This window comes from Leopardus geoffroyi, chromosome C1 (assembly GCF_018350155.1).
Source record: "Leopardus geoffroyi isolate Oge1 chromosome C1, O.geoffroyi_Oge1_pat1.0, whole genome shotgun sequence".
Taxonomy (NCBI): Eukaryota; Metazoa; Chordata; class Mammalia; order Carnivora; family Felidae; genus Leopardus; species Leopardus geoffroyi.
The window spans coordinates 183,474,308-183,494,106 of NC_059328.1; the positions used below are offsets into that span (position 1 = coordinate 183,474,308).

A 19,799-nucleotide genomic window follows, 5' to 3' on the forward strand; every position below is an offset into this window, starting at 1 on the left:
CAGAAAAAGACAGATATCATATGTTTTCACTCATATGTGGATCCTGAGAAACTTAACAGAAGTCCATGGGGGAGGGGAAGGGGGCAAGCCATAAGAGACTCTTAAATACTGAGAACAAACACGGTTGATGGGGGGTGGGGGACAGGGGAAAGTGGGTGATGGGCATTGAAGAGGGCATCTGTTAGGATGAGCCCTGGGTGTTGTATGGAAACCAATTTGACAATAAATTATATTTAATATAAAAAAAGGCAAAAAATAAAATATTTACTGAGTCAAAAACATAAAATAAAATTAGGTTTAGTAAACATAAAAAAAAAATGAATGACACACTGAACCAGATGAACTTAACAGATATATTCAGAATATTTCATCCTAACACAGAATAAACATTCTTTTCAAGTGCACACGGGACACTCTCCAGAATAGATCATATATTAGGTCACTAATCAGGCCTCAACAAGCATAAAAAGACAAATCATACCATGCATATTTTCTGACCACAATGCTATGAAACTGGAAGTAAACCACAACAAAAAATCTGGAAAGACCACAAATACATGGAAGTTAAACAACATGCTACTACAGAATGAATGGGTCAAACAGGAAATCAAAGAAGAAATTTTAAAAATAGATAGAAACAAATGAAAATGAGAACATAACGGTCTGAAACCTTTGTGATGAAGCAAAAGCATCACAAAGAGGAAAGTATATATCAACACAGGCCTACCTCAAGTTGCAAGAAAAATCTCAAATAAACAACCTAACTTTATACCTAAAGGAGGTTGAAAGAGATAAACAAACGAAGGCTAAAGAGAGAAGGGAAATAGTAAAGATGAGAGCAGAAATAAATGACACAGGAACTAAAAAATGGTAGAACAGATTAATGAAACTGGGAGCTGGTTCTGTGAAAAAAATTAAGAAAATTGATAAATCTCTAGCAGACTTATCAAAAAGAAAAGAAAAAGGACACCAATAAATAAACTCACAACTGAGAGAGATCACAAACAACACTACAAAAATACAACAATTATAAGAGAATATTATGGAAAAGTATATCCTAACAAATTGGACAACCTAGAAGAAATGGATAAACTCCTAGAAAATATAAATTACCAAAACTGAAAAAGGAATAAAAAACTTGAACAGACCGATAACCAGTAAAGAAAGTGAATCAGTAATCAAAAAACTCCCAACAAACAAAAGTTCAGGAATAGATGGCTTCACAGGCAAATTCTATCAAACATTTAAAGAAGAGGTAATACCTATTTTTCTCAAACAGTTCCAAAAAAAAAAAAAGGAAATGGAAGGAAATCTTCCAAACTCATTCCAAAACCAGAAAGACTCCACTAAAAAAGAGAAAACTACAGGCCAATATCCCTGATGAACATGGATGCAAAAATTCTCAACAAAATACTAGGAAATTGAATCCAACAGTACATTAAAAGAATCATTCACCATGATCAAGTAGGATTTATTCCTGGGCTGCAAGGGTGGTTCAATATTCACAAATCAGTAAATATGAAACACCACATAATAAAATGAGACAAACCATATGATCCTTTCACTAGATTCAGAAAAAGCATTTGACAAAGTACAACATCCATTCATGTAAAACCCTTCAACATAATAAAAGCCATATACAAAAAACCCACAACTAGTATCACCCTCAATGGGGGAAAACTGAGAGCTTTTTCTCTTCAGTCAGAAACAAGACAGGGATGTCCACACTCACCATTGTTATTTAACATAGTACTGGAAGTCCTAGCCTCAGCATTCAGACAACAAAAAGAAATAAAAGGCATCCAAATCAGCAAGAAAGAAGTCAAATTTTCACTATTTGCAGACAACATGATACTTTATGTAGAAAACCCAAAGATTCCAGCAAAAAACTGCTAGAGCTGATACACAAATTCAGTAAAGTTGCAGGATACAAAATCAACATACAGAAATCTGTTGCATTTCTATACATCAATAATGAAGCAGCAGAAAGAAAAATCAAGGAATCAGTCCCATTTACAACTGCACCAAAAACCATAAGATAACTAGGAATAAACCTAACTAAAGAAGGATAATGTACTCTGAAAACTATAAAACACTGATGAAAAGAATTGAAGATGAGCAAGAAAACATAAAATATTCCATGCTCATGGATTGGAAGAACAAATATTGTTAAAATGTCTATACTACCCAAAGCAATATACACATTTAATACAATCCCTATCAACATACCCCCAGCATTTTTGACAGCTAGAACAATCCTAAAATTTGTATGGAACCACAAAGCACTGGAACAGCCAAAGCAAACTTGAAAAAGAAAAGAAAAGCTGGGGGCATCATAATTCCAGACTTCAAGCTATATCACAAACTGTAGTCATTAAGACAGTACTGGCACAAAAACAGACACATAGATCAAAGCAACAGAATAGAAAACCCAGAAATGGACCTACAACTATATGGCCAACTAATCTTCAAGAAGGCAGAAAAAGGGGCGCCTGGGTGGCTCAGTTGGTTAAGCGTCTGACTTCAGCTCAGGTCATGATGTCACAGTTCGTGAGTTCAAGCCCCGTGTCGGGTTCTGTGCTGACAGCTCAGAGCCTGGAGCCTGCTTCAGTTTCTGTGTCTCCCTCTCTCTCTGCCCCTCCCCTGCTTGTGCTCTGTCTCTCTCTCTCTCTCTCTCTCTCTCTCTCAAAAATAAATAAACATTTAAAAAAAATTTTTTTTTAAGGCAGAGAAAGTATCTAATGTAAAAAAGGTAGTCTCTTCAACAAATAGTGTTCGGAAAACTGGATAGCAACATGCAAAAGAGTGATACTGGACCTCTTTCTTTCTTTCTTTCTTTCTTTCTTTCTTTCTTTCTTTCTTTTTAAAATTTTTCAATGTTTATTTACTTCTGAGAGAGACAGACAGAATGTGAGCAGGGGAGGTACAGAGAGAGAGGGAGACACAGAATCTGAAGCAGGCTCCAGGTTCTGAGCTGTCAGCACAGAGCCTGACGCAGGGCTTGAACTCACAGACTGTGAGTCATGACCTGAGCCAAAGTCAGACAACTAACTGAGCCACCCAGGTGTCCCTGGACCACTGTTTTATACCATACACAAAAATAAATTCAAAATGGATAAAAGACCTAACATAAGACAGGAAGCCATCAAAATCCTAGAGGAAAACATAGATAGTAACCTCTTGGACATCAGCCATAACAACTTCATACTAGATACATCTCCTGAGGCAAGGGAACAAAAGCAAAAATAAACTAGGTATCACTTCACAGCAGTCAGAATGGCTAAAATTAACAACACAGGAAACAGTGAGTGTTAGTGAGGATGTGGAGAAAGGGGAATCCATCTCCACTGTTGCTGGGAATGCAAACTGGTGCAAGCCACTCTGGAAAACAGTATGGAGGCTCCTCAAAAAGTTAAAAATATGGCCGCAGCAACTTCTTACTCAACACATCTCCAGAGGCAAGGGAAACAAAAGCAAAAATGAACTATTGGGACCTCATCAAAATAAAAAGCTTTTGCACGGCGAAGGAAACAATCAGCAAAACTAAAAGGCAACTGACGGAATGGGAGAAGATATTTGCAAACGACATATCAGATTAAGGGTTAGTATCCAAAATCTATAAAGAACTTATCAAACTCAACACCCAAAAAACAAATAATCCACTGAAGAAATGGGCAAAAGACATGAATAGACACTTGTCTAAAGAAGACATCCAGATGGCCAACCGACACATGAAAACATGGTCAACATCACTCATCATCAGGGAAATACAAATCAAAACCACAATGAGATACCACCTTACACCTGTCAGAATGGCTAACATTAACAACTCAGGCAACAACAGATGTTGGCAAGGATGCGGAGAAAGAGGATCTCTTTTGCATTGTTGGTGGGAATGCAAGCTGGTGCGAATGCAAGCTGGTTCAGCCACTCTGGGAAACAGTATGGAGGTTCCTTAAAAAATTAAAAATAGAACTACCCTATGACCCAGCAATTGCACTACTAGGTATTTATCCAAGGGATACAGGTGTGTGCTGTTTCGGAGGGACACATGCACCCCAACGTTTATAGCAGCACTATCAACAATAGCCAAAGTATGGAAAGAGCCCAAATGTCCATCGATGGATGAATGGATAAAGAAGACGTGGTGTATATATATATATATATATATATATATATATATATACATACATACAATGGAGTATTACTCGACAATCAAAAAGAATGAAATCTTGCTATTTGCAACTATGTAGATGGAACTAGAGGGTATTATGCTAAGCAAAATTAGTCAGAGAAAGACAAATATCATATGATTTCCTTCACTCATGTGCAGATTTTAAGACACAGAACAGATGAACACAAGGGAAGGGAAGCAAAAATAATATAAAACAGGGAGGGGGACAAAACATAAGAGACCCTTAAATAAGGAGAACAAACAGAGGGTTACTGGAGGGGTTGTGGGAGGGGGTGGGCTAAATGAGTAAAAAGGGTGTCAATGAATCTATCCCTGAAATCACTGTTGCACTATATGCTTAAACTAACTTGGATGTAAATTAAAAAAAATTAAACTAAAAAAAAATTTTTTTAAATAGACATATTATGGTGGATATCCAGGTAGTTGAAGACTGTGTAGTAATCAACTCCAAATTCCACCTCCCTCAAATGATATGAAATAAATTCACAACTACAGTGGACTGTTTAAATGGAAAAAAAAAAGTTAAAAATAGAACTACCCTACAATATAACAATTGCACTACTAGGTATTTACCCAAAGGATAAAAAATACTGACTCTAAGGGGCACATGCACCCCAATGTTTATAGCAGCATTATAAATAACAAAATTATAGAAAGAGCCCAAATGTCCACTGACTGATAAATGAATAGAGAACATGTGGTGTATATATGTGTGTGTATGCACACACACGCGCGCGCACACACACACACACACACACACCCCACAGTGGAGTATTAGCCATTAAAAAAGAACAAAATCTTTCCATTTTGGGGCACCTGGTGGCTCAGTCAGTCGGGCATCCAACTTCAGCTCAGGTCATGATCTCGCGGTCCATGGGTTCAAGCTCCATGTCGGGCTCTGTGCTGACAGCTCGGAGCCTGCTTTGGATTCTGTGTCTCCCTCTCTCTCTGCCTCTCCCCTGCTTGCACTGTCTCTTTCTCTCAAAAATAAATAAATGTTAAAAAAAATTAAAAAAAAATCTTTCCATTTGAAACAACATGGATGGAGCTAGAGAGTTTTTATGCTAAGTGAAATAAGTCAGAGAAAGACTAATGCCATATGATTTCACTCATACATGGAATTTAAGAAACAAAACAAATGGGGGTGCTTGTGTGGCTCAGTCGGTTAAACATCAGCTCGATTTTTGGCCATAGTCATGATCTCGCAGTTCTGTGAGACTGAACCTCAAGTCGGACTCCTCACCGTCAGCTTGGGATTCTCTCTCTCCCTCCCACTGCTCACATGAACATGAGCTTTCTTTCTCAAAATAAGGAAACATTAAAAAAAAAAAAAAGAAAAAAACAAATAAACGTAAGGGAGGTGAATAGGTCGAATAGGTGATGGGTACTAAGGAGGGCACTTGCTGTGGATGAGAACTCGTGTTGTATGTAAGTGATGAATTGTCAAATTCTACACCTGAAATTACTATTACACTGTATGTTAACTAACTTGAATTTTTTTTTTAATTTTTTTTTCAACGTTTATTTATTTTTGGGACAGAGAGAGACAGAGCATGAACGGGGGAGGGGCAGAGAGAGAGGGAGACACAGAATCGGAAACAGGCTCCAGGCTCCGAGCCATCAGCCCAGAGCCCGACGCGGGGCTCGAACTCACGGACCGGGAGATCGTGACCTGGCTGAAGTCGGACGCCTAACCGACTGCGCCACCCAGGCGCCCCAACTAACTTGAATTTAAATACAAATGCGAGGGGCGCCCCAACTAACTTGAATTTAAATACAAATGCGAGGGGCGCCCCAACTAACTTGAATTTAAATACAAATGCGAGGGGCGCCCCAACTAACTTGAATTTAAATACAAATGCGAGGGGCGCCCCAACTAACTTGAATTTAAATACAAATGCGAGGGGCGCCCCAACTAACTTGAATTTAAATACAAATGCGAGGGGCGCCCCAACTAACTTGAATTTAAATACAAATGCGAGGGGCGCCCCAACTAACTTGAATTTAAATACAAATGCGAGGGGCGCCCCAACTAACTTGAATTTAAATACAAATGCGAGGGGCGCCCCAACTAACTTGAATTTAAATACAAATGCGAGGGGCGCCCCAACTAACTTGAATTTAAATACAAATGCGAGGGGCGCCTGGGTGGCGCAGTCGGTTAGGCGTCCGACTTCAGCCAGGTCACGATCTCGCGGTCCGTGAGTTCGAGCCCCGCGTCGGGCTCTGGGATGATGGCTTGGAGCCTGGAGCCTGTTTCCGATTCTGTGTCTCCCTCTCTCTCTGCCCCTCCCCCGTTCATGCTCTGTCTCTCTCTGTCCCAAAAATAAATAAACGTTGAAAAAAAATTAAAAAAAAATAAATACAAATGAGAGGAAGAAAATTTTAAAAGCAAAAAAACAAATTAAAAAAATAAAGGTAACAAAAGTTTCTACAGTTGTTGGATGTAGTATACTATAAATTTCAACAGGTTAAGCTGGTTAATACTGTTCAAATCTTCCATACCTTACTGATTTTGTCTATTTTATGAATTATGGAGATAAGATTGCTGAAATTACCAAATCTAATCGTGGATTTACCTATTTCTTTCTCTGTGTTGTTAGTTTCTGCTTCATGAATTTAGAAACTTTGTTATTAGGTACATACTCACTTGAGATTGTTTTGCCTTCTTGATGAACTCTATCATTGTAAAATGTCCTTTAACTCTAATATCTTTTGTTCTAGAATCTATTTAATTGATATTAAGACAGCCATGCCAGCTTTCCAATGATCTGTGTACGTATATGTTTTCCCGTTCTTTTAAAAGTAATCTATCAGGATCTTTCCATTTAAAGTGGCTTTTACTTTCTAGTAGATAGATTAGCATATAATTGGGTTGGTCTTGCCTTTCTTATACAGTCTGACAATGTCTTCCTTTTAACTGGAGTGATTAATCCATCTGTAATTAATGTAATTATTGATATAGTTGGGTTTAACTCTATCATTTTGTCATTCGTTTCTTGTCTCCTATTTGTCCCAGCTTATTTCTTTCTTCTTTCCTTCTATTTCTTCTCCATTTACTCTTTTTATTCTCCATTTACTCTTTACTCTTTTGCTATATCTCCCTTTTGTTGCTGGTATTCTAGAAATTACAATATGCAACCATATTGGTCTACTCTGAATTAATATTATACCACTTACTTAATGCAAAGGATTAATTCTATACATTCCTCTCCCCATCCTTTTCACCATTATTATATACTTTTCTTCTAAATAAGTTATAAACCTCATACTATGGGGTTTTTTTTTTTTGCTGTAAACAAATTGTTAACCTTTTTATTTTGAACAAATTAAAGAAATGTTGCAAAAATAGCACAAGAGAGTTCTCCTATGCCTCTCATCCAACTTCATTTATTATTAATATTTACATAGCCATAGGACAATTATCAAAACAAAGAAATTAATGGCGGTGGGGTGCCTGGATGGCTCAGTCAGGTAAGCGTCCTACTCTTGGTTTCAGCTCAGGTTTTGATGTCACAATTAATGAGTTCTATCCTCACATCAGGCTCTGCACTGATGGTGTGGAGCCTATTTGAAATTGTCTCTCTTGTCTCTGACCCTCCCCTGCCATGCATGCTTTCTCTCTCTCTCTCTCACAATAAATAAAACTTAAAAAAAATTAACATTTTAACTTCAGTTCAACTGTTATTAACTAAACTGTAGACCTAATATAAATTTCATCCATTTTCTCACAAATGTACTTTTTTCTATTTCAGGATTTCACCCAACATCCTACCTCGCATTGTTATTTCTCCTTAGTTTCCTCTAACCTGTGACAGTTCTTCAGTGTTCATTTTTTTATGATCGTGATACTTTTAAACAGTACTGATTATTTTGTAGTATGACTCTCAATTTGGGTTTTCCTGCCATTTTCTCATGATTAACGTGAGGTTGACAATGCCACAGAAATTATGCTGCAACCTTCTCAATGCATCACGTCAAGGAGATTTATATCAATATGTCTTATTACACATGTCAAGGAGGTTTCTATCAATATGTGTTATTACTGGTGATGTTAATCTTGGTTAAGATGGTATCTGCCAGGTTTCTCCACTGTAAAGTTATTCTTCCCCTTTGTTGTTAATGAATATTTCAGAAAAGATTCTTTGAGATCATGTAAATATCCTTTTTCTCCTCAAATTTTCACCCATTAATTAGCATTCATCTTGTCTACAGCAAGTATTACTGTACTGTTCACCTAATGCTAATCTTTTATTTCCCTTTGTCTACTAATGACAAACTGCCAGTTTTTGTAACTCTGAAAATATTTTTATTTTGCCCTCACTTTTGAATGATTTTTTGGCTGGGTATGCAATTTTAGGTTGAAGAGTACCCTTCCTAACCTCAACTCCAAGATCTTTAAGATGTTATCCTGTTGTTTTTTGGCTTTCACTATTTCTTATGTAAAAGCGCTGGTAAATTTTACTCTGTATGTTTACTCTGTATGTTAGGTAAAGGATCTTTTTCTTTTGGCTGCTTTTAAGATTTTTCTCTTTACTTTAGTTTTCAACAATTTGACTACGATACATATAAGTGTGATTTTGTATTTCTCCTGCTTAACACTCACTGATCTTCTTGGACCTGTGGGTTGAAAATTTTTAATCAAAATTGACCAACTGGGGACCATTAGTTCTTTAAATATTTTTTCCTTTCTAATTTCTTTCTCTTCTAGAGTTCCAATTATATCAATCTTAGATTACTTAGTATTGTCCCACAGGTTCCTGAGGCTCTTTCTTTTTCATTCTTTTGTCCGGTGTTTCATTTTGGGATAGTTTCTATTGTCGTACCTTCAAATTCAATGATCTCTTATTCTGTAGTATTCAATCGGCTTAAAGCCTATGTACTGAAATTTTCATTTCTGGTATGTATTGCTTCGGTTCTATATTTTCCTTTTTGTTCTTCTTTTTTAATAGTTTCCATGTCTTTGCTGACACTCCTCATCTGTTCTCTTGTTATACATACTTACCTTACCTTACTTAACCCCTTACCCTTGAGTATTTTTGAGTCTTCTATTTAAGCATTAAGGTGGATCCTAGAATAGCTCTTACTTTAGACCTAGAATATAGAATAGTCTTATGCCTAAATAGCATCCTTTCTAGGATCTCAACAATGCCCAGAGTGTTCAAATAGGTCTTCCTGCTCCAGCTGATCAGAACTCCTATTTCCTAGCACCATGTGACCTCTGGAATCTCAATTCAGGTCATAATTCCTCCAGTAGCTTTTTTTTTTTTTTTTTTTTTTGCCAGGAGTTTCATTGTGGCATACTATGGGAAGCAGTGGCTCCACCTCAGTAGGCAGTAGTATTTTATCCCTGACATTGTTTAGAAGTGTTGGCACAGAATGATTTTTAGACTGTTTTACCACTCTTCCAAATTTCTCTAAAGATAGATCTTGCTCCTTATTCCTTGAACTTGAGATAGATACATCCCATCACTTCCTCCTCGGTATACCATTGCCCTGTAGCTTCTTGCCCTGTGCATATTCAGCACTGCATTCAAAGTTGAAAAATGCAAATTTCTAGAGCTTCTATTTCTGCCTGACTCTCTTCTTTCTAATACCATGCCCACAGATTTAACCACTCCAGTAGCCCCAAATTCCAATCTCTGCCTTCTCCAGTTCAATTATATAAATGTGCTCTGCTTGATCTTTACCCACTTGTCCCATGGTCTGGGAAATGCTTTCAGGCAGAAAATCAGGGCAATCATGAAGCTCACTTCACATGTTTTCCTTCTTTCAGGGATCAAGGTCCTTGGCCAACACTTAAAAACATGTATTTCAATATTTTGGCTAGCTTTATAGTTGCTTACATATGGAAGTGGTCTACCCTAGTACAAGTTATTCATAACTAGAAGCAGAAATCCATACTAATGATCTTTAGGAAACTCAATGCACTTCTGATTTATAAAGTTAAAAAAAATTTTTTTCCCTTAAATTCACAAGAGACATTTCTTATAAATTCAATTTATTTTTTTTCTCTTATTTTTTTTTAAGTTTATTTATTTATTTTGAGAGAGACAGAGACCCCAAGCGGAGAAGGGACAGAGAGAGAGAGGGGGACAGAGGATCCGAAGCTGGCTCTATGCTAACAGCAGAGAACCTGATGTGGGGCTCGAACTCAAAGACCGTGAGATCATGACCTGAGCCAAAGTCGGACGCTCAACTGACTGAGCCACCCAGGCGCCCCTTATAAATCCAATTCAAATTTCAAAACCACGGAGTTCAAAATAAGACTCCCACCAAAACAAAAAACAAACCTTTGTGCCATCTGTAACTTCCATATAAACAAATACATGATTTAAAATATGCTGAATGTCTTAAAAAAAAGATGTTAATAGGTGATCACTATTCATTTGCATGCTTATCTCCTACCTTATAGAGTTTGAGAATTGTCTTAATGCATTCATGTACAAACTTGGTCTGTTTCTGAAGACTTCCACCATACAGTGCCACCAGTTCTTCATTGAAATTCACACTAAAGAAGTCAAAGTGGTATTTGAAGTCAATGTCTTCTGCTTTTCTAAGTGCAATAGAGCCAACAGAACGGACTGCAGAGGAAAATACAATGTGCACATTAAACAAAATTTTTAACATTTTATTTATTTCTGAGAGAGACAGCACAAGTGGGGGAAGGACAGAGAGAGAGGGAGAGACAGAATCTGAAGCAGGCTCCAGGCTCTGAGTTGTCAGCACAGAGCCCAACGTGAAGCTTGAACCAATGAACCATGAGATCATGACCTGAGCCAAAGTCGGACACTTAGCTGACTGAGCCACCCAGGTGCCCCAAACAAAATTTTCAAAAGTTGCTTCAAAGTCTCTTAACAAATAACTTTATCCCACACTCCCAAGTATAAACAACCTACTTCAGGGTGACATCCTTCAACAGTATCAATTCAGAAGAACAAACCATTGTTTGTGCCCTATATGTCTTGTGCCCTAAATGTTTTTTAAATTTAAGTTAAATAGAAAGTAAACAGGTCATTCATTCTTTACCTGCTTCCACTTCAATAGGGACAACAGCTAAAAGGGAGGGGAAGATTTCTTTGAAGAGTAAGAAATGTTAGTCATCTGTATGAGTCATGCTTGAGGATTTTAAGAATGAGAAAATCCCTACAAGAAATAATATGCTCCTCACTTGGTTCAGATACCTATGCTTGATTTGTCTTTTTCTTACACATGACATCCAATCCATCAGTAAATCTTATCATACTCTACTTTCCAAACATATCCCCCAATCAACAATTCTCATCATTTCCACTACTGTCTTCCTAATGTAAGCACCATCATCTCTTGCCTTAACTACTCTAATAGTTTCCTCATTGGTCTACCTGCTTCCATCACTGTTTCAGGTTTTGTTCTGTTAACTCCACAGAATTTGTGAACTGATTACCTTAACTGGCATTAAAAATTGCAGTGTATGGTTTAGCAAACAAAATACCTATGTGCCATTCCATTTTTTTAACATACGTAATTCACATATTATTCAACTCACTATGTAAAGTGTACAATTCAATCACTTTTAGTATATTCATCGAGTTCTAAAATCATTTCTCTAATCTAACGTTAGACATTTTTAATTACCCCAAAAAGAAAACCCTGTACTCATTAGTAGTCACTTCTCATTCCTCTTCTCCTTCCAATTTCTGGAAACTACTAATTTACTTTCTGTCCCATGGACTTGCTTATTCTGGACATTTCTATAAATGGGATCACATACGTGTTTTTTTATGACTGGCTTCTTTCACTTATGTTTTTAAGATTTATCCACATTGCACCATGTAATTCATGTTATCAGTTAATTCATTCCTTTTTTATTATATAAGCTTTAGGTGTACAGTTTTATAATTCAACATCTGTATATACTACAAAGTGATCATCACCACAAACTTATTTACTATCCATCAACATACAGCTGGCTCCCTTCACTCATTTGACTCACTCCCAAACCCCAAGACTTACCTTGCTTATAACTTCCAGCATTACCAGGAAGAAAGAGAACTGGAATACCCGTCAAAGGGAGAATTTTGTGTTCTTCAGCATAGGATCCTTCTCCATAAAGATATAATTCATATGCAGGATAGCGTTTTGCCAGTTTCTTTGGAAGTTCTATTTTCTACAGCAAAAAGAAAAAAAAAAGCAATTTCACTTTAATTAGTTGTATTAATACAATTCAGCCTACTGTGTCCATTTCTGTATTACACACATTTGAAACAGCATAGCATAAAAATACTACTAATGATAAAACTGCACTTAATGTTCCAAACAAATTTTACTTTTAGCCTATTCATACGTAGAATGCAGAATTAGTCTTGAATTATGTGAGTTTTGAACCATGCAGTTTTCAAGAACGCATAAAATGGAACCACCTGAAATTCTAATGAATGCAAATTACTCAAAGTAGCCACTGACTAAAGAAAAACACTGAGGTATGTCAGCAAGTTACATGTTAATATAATTGGAAATGCTCTTAATATAGTATCAGTATCAATTATACTTAGAAATGATAAAGGCTTTCCATTATCAAATCAATTCTTTTTTGCTATTTTAAACTATTTTGTAATGTCTCTCCTTTTTTTCAAGCCCAACTATATATTCCAGCTGTTATACCATTCAAAACAAAGTAAGCTTGTTTTGTAATACAGCTTTCTGACCTCTCAACTTAATATGCTTTGATCTGCAATGTGCTTAACACATTAATCTGAACCTTACAGCCATGTCTTGGTCAAGACATGTACACTTTTCTCACCATAAACATGCCAATGAATTAGCATCTGTTTCAGTTTTCATGGACCAGGTGTATGGTTTGTCAGCAAGCCTTAAACTACTCTGCAATTCATACTTTGTATAACAAATGAGCCAGTAATTCACGCAATTTTTTTTTCCAACAAAACAGAAGTTAGGTCTTAATGTCATCCCCAAAACATAAGCATCTATGAATGTGATGGTAAAGTATAAGCTCTTCTTCTCTTCTTCTGCCCCTTTTTTGAGTATAGAACCATTAAAAATGAAATCAGTTACATTGAATAGATTTTAAGTAGACATCAATAGATTTAATGATCTAGCAGTGCTGTACATGTGCTTGATAAAAATTTTAACTACTGAATGAATTTTAAAGCCTATAAATGGTAATGACACTGAAAAACCTCACTGTTCTAAGAAGCAGAATTCTGATTATTCATGCACATTCAAGATTCTTTTAAAAATATTACCATAAACAATCTGTGTTAATAACACCTGAAAACATCTTTAGAGACTTATTGCTTAAAATATTAGCAATTTTGTCTCCTCCAATACCCAAAATGCAGAAATACTAATCCAGCAATTCACTTTATATATATATATGGGCTTCAACTCAAATTAGCCCCAATACTGACTATGCACAATGTATAATAAACGAAAATGATGCAATATTTTGATTAAGTATACATTAAGCAAAAAGGAAACATGAGAGAACAAGAAAATGTTAATCTAAACTTCTCCCAATTTAGTACATCTTTTGATATGACAGTACATGAATATTAGATCATTCTTTTTATTTTTATTTTATTTTTTCTTTTTTTTTTAATTTTTTTTTTAATGTTTATTTATTTTTGAGACAGAGAGAGACAGAGCATGAACGGGGGAGGGTCAGAGAGAGAGAGAGAGAGAGAGAGAGACACAGCATCTGAAACAGGCTCCAGACTCTGAGCTGTCAGCACAGAGCCCGACGTGGGGCTCGAACTCACGGACCGCGAGATCATGACCTGAGCCGAATTTGGATGCTTAACCGACCGAGCCACCCAGGCGCCCCTAGATCATTCTTTTTAGTACATTAAGTTTTGAACTAGCTGAAACTTAACTCAGAAGAATAGGAAACTATCAATATATTGAAAAAGAAATATTTAATTCTCTAGAGATAGAAAAACAAGTTCAAGTTGGGAGTGGCAGGAAGAGAAAGAAAGGGTTCTGACCAGATTAAAGACAGAAAATTATAGGCCTATGAAAAGGATGCTGATGAAGAAAAAGATGAGGGTCAAGGGATTTAAAAGAAAACTTTTATAGTAACAAGAGTCCCATATATTTTAAATTATTTTGCATATATTATTTTAAATGAGCACACCTTCCCAAAAACAGACCTTCAATCAAAATAAATTACACTTATACTTAAATAACATGTCCACAATCCTGTCCCTGTTGTCCATCCCTTCTTGACTCTGCCTTAGTACAGGTCCTTCTAATCTCTAAACCCCAAACTCTTTCAAAAGACAAAAATTCTAATAAGTTCCCAAGTACTAGAAAAATACCAATTCAAGAAACAAATGTCTTTTTTTATGACACATATCTTTTACTTATAAATCAAAACTGGAAAATTCAAATTTGAGCTCCATAATTAAGAAAAAAAGGAGAAAAAAGAGATTTTGATCACAATGCAGTTTAAAAGATCTTACAAAGAGCTCTTGGCTCTTTGTTCATCCCACCCCTAAAAACTCCAGCTTAATAAAAACACCTAGGGACAACTGAATCTTTTAGACTGGTTGGTCTTTCTCCCTGTCATGACCTACCTCCCTGCTACAATCCAGAGTCCATAGTGGTGTCAAGAAATACCTTGTTAAAACATACAACTTCTGTGTTTCCTGACTGCATTTATAAAGGCTTAAGACAGTGGTCCTCTAATATTTGGCTCTAATTATTCTTACCTTTCTTACAACTTACATATGCCATGTTTTAAAATTTATTTTTAATATGCTTCAAAATTCAAGATTCAATAGAATGTACATTGAAAAGGCTCTCTTCCACCACTAGTCCTTTAGCCACCTAGTAGTTTGCACCCAGAAGGCAATCAGTGTTAGCAGTTTATATATATACATACTGCTTATACAATGTGTCCTGGTGCCTTCCCACCTTCACAAATGCTATTCTTTATTCCTGCAATTTTCTTTAAAAAAATTTTTTTTAACATTTATTCATTTTTTTGAGAGACAGAGTACAAGCAGAGGAAGGACAGAGAGAGAGGGAGACACAGAATACAAGAGCCCAACATGGGGCTCAAACTCACGAACAGTGAGATCATGACCTGAGCCAAAGTTGGATGCTTAACCAACTGAGCTACCCAGGCACCCCTATTCCTGCAATGTGAACTACACACACACACACACACACACACACACACACATATATATATCCTCTAATTCACTACAACTTGGCTACAGCCTTTGACTACTGAAGATGAACTTGGACACTGTCTTCTGTGAAGAACCTCATATATGCTCTTACAGTGAAACTATAACATTTAGTACATTTTAACTATCCATTACATTCCTGTCTCCCCCACTGTACTATAAAGACATAAAGGCAAAGTCTGATTCATCTCTAATTCCTTCTTACCCATACCTTGTATCTAGAATATACTGGACACAGAGTAGTTATTCAATAAATTATTTGCCAAATGAACATCACATTAATAACAAAATGCTATCATTTGTATTTTCCAATATCAACATTTTCTTCAGATAGCAACTGCTAGGTCACTTATCTGAAGACAGTTAAATAAATTACTATATGGGAGAAAAACAACACAGATGTTTCTTCTTGAATTCTACAATTTGCCTAAAACTGTTTGCTACCAAATAAAAGCTGTGCCTTGCTATCATAATAAAGCAAGAAGCTTTAAGGGATAATGTGTATTTTGCCTGGTAGGTCTGTGAGATGTCCAGTTAACTCTGAGTAAGTGAATCTACGAAAACCAAAGGTAGAAAATGAATACTCAATTTTAAATTCAAAACTTCATTCTTACAAATAGGTTCAAATTCCTGTCCCACCTTTTATTTTTTAAATGAAGAATAAAATAGTGTTTCAACTATCTTTCATTTTTTCTAAAATTCAGCTAACAAATATGCAAACTAACAGTAAAAAAGAAGAAAAGTGTCAAGAAGCTGAAAAGCCAACGAATATGTCAACTCATATGCAGGTATCAACCTGTGAACAATTAGAAAGCTTACTACGAGATATAACTAGAAGTAAACAATACATATGATGGACGTATTTAGAATACTTTTATTCATTAAAAACCACTGGTTCTTAATAGAACGATCTCAGTTATCCAGAAATCTCACTATATTCAAGATGACTCAATTCTATAGACAGGCTTTAACTATATTTCTAAAATAACATGACCTGGTGTACACAATGTAAGATACAAGAATCGAATATAATACTGTAGTGAATTAACACAGCCTCTTTTTACATCATAAAAATAAATATCTACTGAAAATGTGAATCAGAAACTCCTGCCACTGTAATTATTACTGTACTGACAAATATTAATAGTAATGGAATAGTAAAACCACAAAAAAGTAATTTGAATCAAAATAGTTAAATAGACTACTCAACAACAAAAAAAACCCAAACAGCTCTTTTGCATTAGCTAATTTGCTGTCTTGCCAGTTAATTTTATGAGGCAAGAAATGCATCTGTGAGGTCCATATGCTTTGTTCCCAACACTAAGCAATTTCCACTACTGCAGATATTAAAGTAGCTTCAATAATTGTGGGCAATCTCAAAATAAATGGGAATTAGTTCTGTATTGTTACAGATAATTTTGTTTTAATCAAACTCTTCAATGAAGTAGAAAACTAAAGTGACTATTGAGTTTCTCAATTATTACACCATAGAAAAATGAAAGATTATAAGGGCTCTATTTTCGGTTTAAAAAAAACCTTAAAAGCCCACGTATTTAACTATGTATAGACTCTGATAAACATAAACCGGCATATGTGCTTAGAAACTGAAACAACAGTAACACATTAATATCTTCTCCTTCAATAGCATCTGATATCAAATTCTTCCACTCCTTTATAAGCACTGATGCAAAACCAAGATAAGGATCTCAAAGCAAATGAAATCCAAATTAGAATTCTGCCCACGGGAAAAGATGTTCTTCAACAATTTAAACCTTAGGTATTTTTACGATCTAAATAATAGCAGCATTAATCAAATAATACGCTAATCCACAATGCCCTGGGCAGAGGCAATCACGATCTGCATTCTACACCTTAAAAAAAAAAAAAAAAAATCTGCTATGGTTTTAAAAATATACGAAGAATGCGTTTTATCAGTAATGTATTATAGTACACATACTTTCTATGATGGGTTACCATTATAACATGTATTCCAGAATTAGGAGATGCGTTTAGAAATAAAACAATCATTCGAGAGAAAATTTTTTGGACAGTTGTGTAATTTGTCACCACAGCTGGTCATGAATGAAATTCCAAATTCTCCTAAGCTGAACTGATGAAGCAGTTGTGATAGAAAATCTCAAAATGGAACGGAAGAGGTGGGGGACGGCGCGCGCGCTCTCGAGACAGAAGGGCCGGGTCTCTCCTAAATTGCAAACACAGCGAGAAAACAAAAACAACACTATGAAATAGATTTTGTATACAACTGCTAAGAGGCGACAAGCATAAACACAGGCTTGCATGCACACGCACGGGCCGGTAACCTACAAAACCGGAGGTTCTGCAAAACTTTACAGGACGGAACCTCAACAGTTTTCCATTTAATTCCTCCCCAGGTTAGCCTTTCACACAGAGGTAAGACCCTGGAGTCTCAAAGGCAGTCTTGGGATCTAGCCAACACAAACTCTGCAGAAGCTCAGTCCCTTTCCAGAAAAGCGAAAGCTGACGTGCAAATCACTGCGCGGGATGGTTAAGAATTAGGTGCGTGGAAAGCCAAGGAGGGTCCAGGGGCACCTGTTAAGGCAGGAAGGCAGGGAAAATGGGGTTTAGGTTTAGGGAGAGGCGGAGTTTGCGTCTCTGGGAATGAGGCGGGGTGGGCCCGGGCAGTCAAAACAACCAGTGCCTGGGATTTGGGACCAGGAAGGGGGCGGGAGACAGGGGAGCAACTATGGGGGGCGGGGAGGATGCTCAAGGAACCATCTACCTAACACCCCACTTTAAGGGAGGACACAAAGTCGGGGTGCCCGGCTGGCTCGTGGGAGGAGCATAGACTCTTGATGTTGGGGTTATAAGTTCCAGACCCATATCGTGTGTAGAGATCCCCCAAAAGTAAAAATCTTTAAAAAAAAAAAAAAAAAAAAAAGAAAGAAACAAAAAAAGAGAGGACACAAAGGGTAGGTGAGGTGAGCAGGGAGGGCGGGTGGTCGGAAGTCTTCTGGGAGGAAAAAACAAAAAACAAAAAACAGACGAGGTTGGCATACGGGTGCCACAGAGGCGCGGGGAGCCAAAGCAGGAGAAACCCACAGGAGGGGCCCGAGTCTCAGAGCGCCCAGGTGAGGAGAGAGCCGAACCTCACCTGATACTCCGGGTACTCAAACATATAGCTCATACTGCACTTGTTCTCCTCGAAGCCGAAGAAGACGTCCCACAGCCCCAGGGTCGCCATGAAGACCATAAGGGCATAAAACGCCAGGTTCCAGAGACTGACTAAATGAAGAAACATGGTGCCGCCGCCGGCGCGCGGCCCCAAACCCCGACCAAGAGACGCGAAGAACGCCTAGCAGCCAGCGCCTGAGCGAAGCCCGGACAGCGAGCGCCTGCGCGGACGCCCAGCCTGCTCGCGCGCCCGCCCCACAGTGCGCCTGCGCGAAGTCGGCCTGCTGCGTCTCCCGCCGGGCTGCTTCTGGTAGAGAGTGGAGGCGGTGTTTGCGGCGCGAGCGCGAATCCAAGGGGAAAAAAGAAGGGATGAAAGCGGGGTGGGCAGGGCGAGAGACCGAAGGGAAAAAAGGGAGGGAACAATGAGAGGGAAATGGAGGAAGGGGGCGCGAAAGGCTATGAGAGGCTGGCTGAGGGAATGAAGAGGAGGGCGCGGGAACCTAGGAGGCGAGGAGGGGGAAGGGCTGGCGGAGGGAGGGGGGTGGGGGGGCGTGGGTGTTTGGTGAGTTAACCTGGAGAGGGAGAGACGCTTACTGGTAGGGAGCTGACCCCTCGGGGGGAAGGGGACCGTCGGCTGTCACGTCGCAAACCTCTCTAGCCCTGCGCAGTTTAAAAGCCACATTCGCTTTTGAAATGCCTCAGGCCTCCGCAATTTCGGTTCTCCCAGTGGTGGTGGGGCACGTTCACAGCTCTCAGGACCAGTTAGCTTGAGAAGGGAACAAATGGTTTTTTTCCCCGCTCTTTGACCAGAGACCTTGGCCCAGTAGGGAACAGCACTTAAAAGCACCAGCACATAAATAACAGCCCTCAGGTCGACAAGATTCAGTTCTTGGTGTAAGATGAAAGCCTGAATCACAAAAAGCATTGCGAGTCTTTAGAAAACGGTATTAAAATTTCCATGAACACTGACGCTTCCAACAGTTGTCAGCGTGACCAGTTGGACGCTCTCTTGCCTTGCTCCCCAGGATCTTCACCTCTTCGGAATTCGGTTCCAAATTAATGTGAAGAGACAATTTCGCTCGAGCTTCCACTCAGACTCTCAAGTGACTTACTTCAAATTTAGAAGAATTTCAGTTTGGTTTTGCACAAAGAAGGGGGTGAAAAGCAGTTCAAAAACCGTAATCATGAATAGTGACTTCATTACACTGGAATGTTATGCGAAGACACAGTATCACTCTTTAAAAGTTGACCGAAGA

The 19,799-nt window shown here is 37.8% G+C and overlaps 1 protein-coding gene across 3 annotated transcripts in view; it reads right to left on the minus strand.

Annotated features, from left to right (window-relative positions):
- Nucleotides 1–18,818, minus strand: part of PGAP1 (post-GPI attachment to proteins inositol deacylase 1) — a 96,952-nt gene extending 78,134 nt beyond the window's left edge. Inside the window, exons 1-3 of one of the 3 annotated variants that reach the window (XM_045480603.1) lie at nt 18,524–18,816; nt 12,191–12,344; nt 10,604–10,779 (exon numbers count right to left, since the gene is read on the minus strand). In XM_045480603.1, coding sequence (XP_045336559.1) covers nt 10,604–10,779; nt 12,191–12,344; nt 18,524–18,670 — 477 coding nt within the window. In that variant the 5' untranslated portion in view covers nt 18,671–18,816. Of the gene's footprint in view, nt 1–10,603; nt 10,780–12,190; nt 12,345–18,523 lie in introns of all 3 variants that reach the window. The other 2 variants (XM_045480601.1, XM_045480602.1) reach the window with 2 other exon arrangements.
- Nucleotides 18,819–19,799: the final 981 nt, after the last annotated feature.